Source organism: Plasmopara halstedii, assembly GCF_900000015.1.
Source record: "Plasmopara halstedii genome assembly, contig: Scaffold_614, whole genome shotgun sequence".
NCBI classification, from domain to species: Eukaryota; Oomycota; class Peronosporomycetes; order Peronosporales; family Peronosporaceae; genus Plasmopara; species Plasmopara halstedii.
Window position 1 is genome coordinate 71245 of NW_020187532.1, and position 4273 is coordinate 75517.

General features: G+C 41.4%; 1 protein-coding gene across 1 annotated transcript in view; it reads right to left on the bottom strand.

The window, feature by feature from the left end:
* Window positions 1–550: 550 nt before the first annotated feature.
* The window catches only part of PHALS_12049 (Gamma-tubulin complex, DGRIP91/SPC98 component), a gene marked incomplete at both ends in the record, with an annotated part of 3946 nt that continues 223 nt past the window's right edge, over window positions 551–4273 (bottom strand). The window contains 8 exons of the mRNA XM_024727518.1: window positions 551–955; window positions 1017–1079; window positions 1153–1215; window positions 1276–1363; window positions 1430–1467; window positions 1533–1904; window positions 1970–2068; window positions 2136–4273. The exon at window positions 2136–4273 is cut by the window's right edge and continues 223 nt beyond it. Of these exons, the coding sequence (XP_024578087.1) occupies window positions 551–955; window positions 1017–1079; window positions 1153–1215; window positions 1276–1363; window positions 1430–1467; window positions 1533–1904; window positions 1970–2068; window positions 2136–4273 (3266 nt within the window). The remainder of the gene's footprint in view (window positions 956–1016; window positions 1080–1152; window positions 1216–1275; window positions 1364–1429; window positions 1468–1532; window positions 1905–1969; window positions 2069–2135) is intronic.

Consider the following 4273-nt stretch of genomic DNA (forward strand, 5'->3'; position numbering starts at 1 on the left):
GACAAAATAGATCCACAAGATGCTTGAGCTTCGAGAAGCTTGAATTCAGCATTCGTGGAAAGTCTCCATAAGAAAGAACCGACTTGCGCAACCCACTTCGAGAGACAGAGAATCGTCGATCTCGTCACCATTACAGATCCCCAAGTAGGGAGCAGCATTCTGTATCACACAGAGTATTTGTGACTTCAAACAGAAGATGTCACGTATGCATTTGGAAACACCACACTGTGATCTTCTCTATAAATTCCCACAATGCATACAGAAGGTACAGTATCTTTTGATGGATGTACCGTCATGTAATGGCTACGTAGAGCCCATTACATTTGAGTGGTAGGAAATCTGAGGTTCTCGTTGGCAAAAATGTTAAAAAGTGGTTTTTATTATTACTTGCAGCAGTAGTCGGTTAATTGCGAATTCCGTATTCATCACTATCCCTATGACCACAGCGGAGATTTTCGGTTCATACACATTTGTTTATCTCATGCGAGCTGTTACAATACGATTTACAATATCTCGACTAGGAATTTACGCAATATGCGCTCTTGGAAGCTCAAAAGTTTGCATTCGTAGCTTTATGTTGGTCCTGTGCTTTGCGCTGGATTCGCGATCGATCATCTTTATGATGGTAAAAGTAATTGAAGTTTAGATGTGTCAAGATAAATTCCACATGCTTAGATGCTCCGTGCTTCTGCATGGCGGTCAACATAACCACAAGAAAATGTGACTGGCGCTTATAATTCTTTGCACTCTGAGTCATTTCAGATCGAAGAATGCAAAAGTCAGGGTGCTCTAACAACGGGACACTCGACACCTTATCGCGATTCGTCTCAAATGACATGCTGGGAAAATACTGATGCAGGTTTCGGTCTACTGCGCCAGCAAACTTTTCAACGTGGCCCACAAAACACAGAATATTGTTGAATGTTGTCACGATGTACTGAACTACGGTCGCATGCTAAGAAAAGTAAAAAAAGCATCAGATTATATGTGAAATGGACACAACAGCAACCTTATACCTTCTCAAGAAGAAAAAAGCGATTTAACAGGTGATCGAGATACTTTTCATGAATGGCATCCATCTTAAATATAAAAAACGAAGACGTCAGCACACAAAATCGTTACCATACATAAGCAAGGCATGATCCATTGTACCTCAGCTAGACTTTGCGAGGCTTGCAGCTCATCGCGACATTTGGACCATCTTTCACTCGATATCTGTCAGGTTCAGTGTTAAAGACAGAAAAACACGCTTATGGGTCACAACCTATATCTTACCTGACTTAAAAGATAATTTAGCAAAGTCTTCGTATAGTGAAGCATATCAGCAATTTGAAGCAGGGCTTGCCGCAACTCGTTTTCTATTCTACAAGCGAATAGTCAAAAATCAGAATCACTGCAGCCTTTTAAGTAAAGGGAGGCATCTTCGCACATGAAGTAGCTTCGGTGATGGCGAATGGTGGACTTAAACTATAGAACAATACATTTCACCACGATTTAGTCGAATGAAGAATGATAATAATTTAATTTTTTACCTTAATCAGAGCTGACTCCACAGACTTTACTTGCAGTAATAAGATCCCGAGCTGTGAGTACTTCTGCATGATTGATGCGCTAAATAGTACTCTTAGTGGATCTGAAAGAGCAAATGTGAAATATAGACATTTCATTGTCGCGATGTCGATGTTGGTGCCGCTTGAAAAAATGCTTTCCACTTGATTGAGATTGACCCGTAAATACAAGTGACCCCCAATGGTTCTCTGCGTAGATGACAACGAATTATTCTCGAAAACTCCTTGAAGCACACCCTGGTAAAAAGCATTGATTTTTTCAATGTCTGCCAAAGCAACGGGATTTCTTTGCATGTGATCAAATAACTTATCACAAAAACTGCCGAGCACGTCTTGCTATATAACATAAACCATTAGTCAGTTCATTCAAGATTTTGCCAGCGTGTATACCAAGCATTTACCTGTTCCATAAGAACACACAATCGCAGAGTTTCGACATGTTCCATATAATTCATTTTGTCTCGAAAGATGTCTGTGATCTCACCATTAAGTTCGTGACACTATTATTGCAGTTGAGCATGCGTTCAGATGATCATTAAATATTCATAAAAAAAGGATAAATGTTACCTTGTGCTCAATATGTTGCGTTAAACATTGCTTCAGGATATTGCTAAAAGGTACGCAATCAAGCATTGTTTGCGGCAAAGATAACATATCTCCTTCAGGGCTGCGCACTTTCGTAGACACGACCGAAAAGATGCCGCATATTCGTTTGCACCCTCTTTTTTCAAGCTCACTTAAAAACATATCTTGCAATGAGGGTCCGGTCAGCTTTAGATTTGTCAAGGATTCATTTGATGTATGTTGTTGTTGTAAGAATTGATTTTGCAGCTGTCGACTGGCAAGTGCCTCGATGAACAACGAACTCATGGATTCTAAAAATGCTGGCATTAGAGATCCTTTTATCTCGAAAGGCGCCAGCAACATCAGACGTTCACGGAAATTTTGATTTCGTTCGCGCCAGGAAGGATCACACCGATTTATTGAGACAAATCTTACGAAAAACAACTCACTCTCTAATGGAATCGTCTCAAAAAACCCTCGATTGAATACCATTCGATTGAGTAAGCCTAGGTATGGCATCAACGCACCAATAAAAAGATGCAACAGCACATTGGATCGTGATAAATACTGTGCGGGTCTTACAACTTCGTCAATTCCCATTCCCTCTACAAATTCTAGCTCCATAAGGCGATACAATGAATCGAGCACACACTTTGCTTGTTGTGCACGTTTAATTTCATGCCACTTTTGATGTGACAAGGCATGAAAACACTCCTTTAAAATTCCATTTAGCCACGAGACCATCGCAAAGATTTTTTTCAAGCCACCAAGTAGACCAATCAAAGTGGGTTGACGTGAGTGAATTCCGGTCCACGGCCGAGAATCCTTCATGCCTAATGTATTGGCCTGTTGCTCTACGTAGATTATCGAGTCCACGATACGTTTGAGAATTTCAGACAGAGCATCTGCTAAGCCCTCAAATGTTACACAACGAAGTTGCTCGTTAAGATCACATCTCCCGTGAACAAAATGAATAAAATCTCGAAGCATTTGCAGCTCGGATGCTGCTTCTGCGAAATGATCTATAACATTATGAAATGTTAAAGGAGAGATATGTCCCATCGCCACGTTTTGAGAGTGTTGAGTTCTCCTTACATATTTTGTTCGGAAATCAGTACTAAAGACTGAGGGCATGGGATTGACAGGATAGAAATCAAATAAAAGTGACTCAATTCCATGCAATGCCTCGAAAACCATATTTACCACAGTTGACTCGTGGATCAGCCGACTTGAAACGATATCCTTGATCGCTGTTGTAGCCTCTGCACTTTTGACCACCGCTTCACACAATAACCAGGGCCGCTTTAACGTAAAAGGAGTCAAGCTTTCTTTATCCAATAATATTGTCGGGTCCTCAACGTCAGCCTCCATATCATCACCAGTAGGAGTAATTTTTTGATAATAACGACGGATGAGATCATTCTGTATTACTTCATCGTCTGATAATTCCAGCAATTCACTTGTGTTTATCTCCTGTGGTGCAGTTTGCTCAAAATCGCATTCCAGCACACTGTCCGTTTGTTTCTGGTTCTTGTCCAACTCGTTATTGAGCGTTTCATTCGAACTCATCAATTTACGATGAGAAGATTCTACATCGCAATTAGTCTTCGCGGCGTTTTCATCTAAGCTACCTATGTCCCAGTCGCTACTTTCCTCGTCACTATCTTCCCACTCCTGAAACCACTCGTCATTTGTCGAAATTTGAAACAACTCTTCAACCAGCTGCTCCTGCAGTAACTTGTGCTTTTCAAGTTCATGCTGTTGTTTTTGTATTATAGTTTTCCACTTGCTTTCAGTGTTTAAATCTACCGCCACCTCTTGGTCCGTGGCTGTCGTTGGACTTTTAGCCAACTCCAATAAAAGCTTGAGCACTTGGTAGTCACATTTAATCGATAACTCAAGCAGTTTTTCAGCTCGATCTTCAAGTGAATGAACGCGAAACTTTTGAGCAAGCGCCTGAGTTTGAGCCTGAACATCCTGAGGCACGGAATCCACGAATCGGTGCGAGTAAAGCTGCCCGACAACACGATCAGCTCGTAAAAACAGCGTCTCCCTGTGAAACAAAGACTGCTCTGCTTCATTTGTCGCATCGTCGGTGATGATGTGAGCACACAGTTGCCTGGCGAGCGGCCGCCACTCGC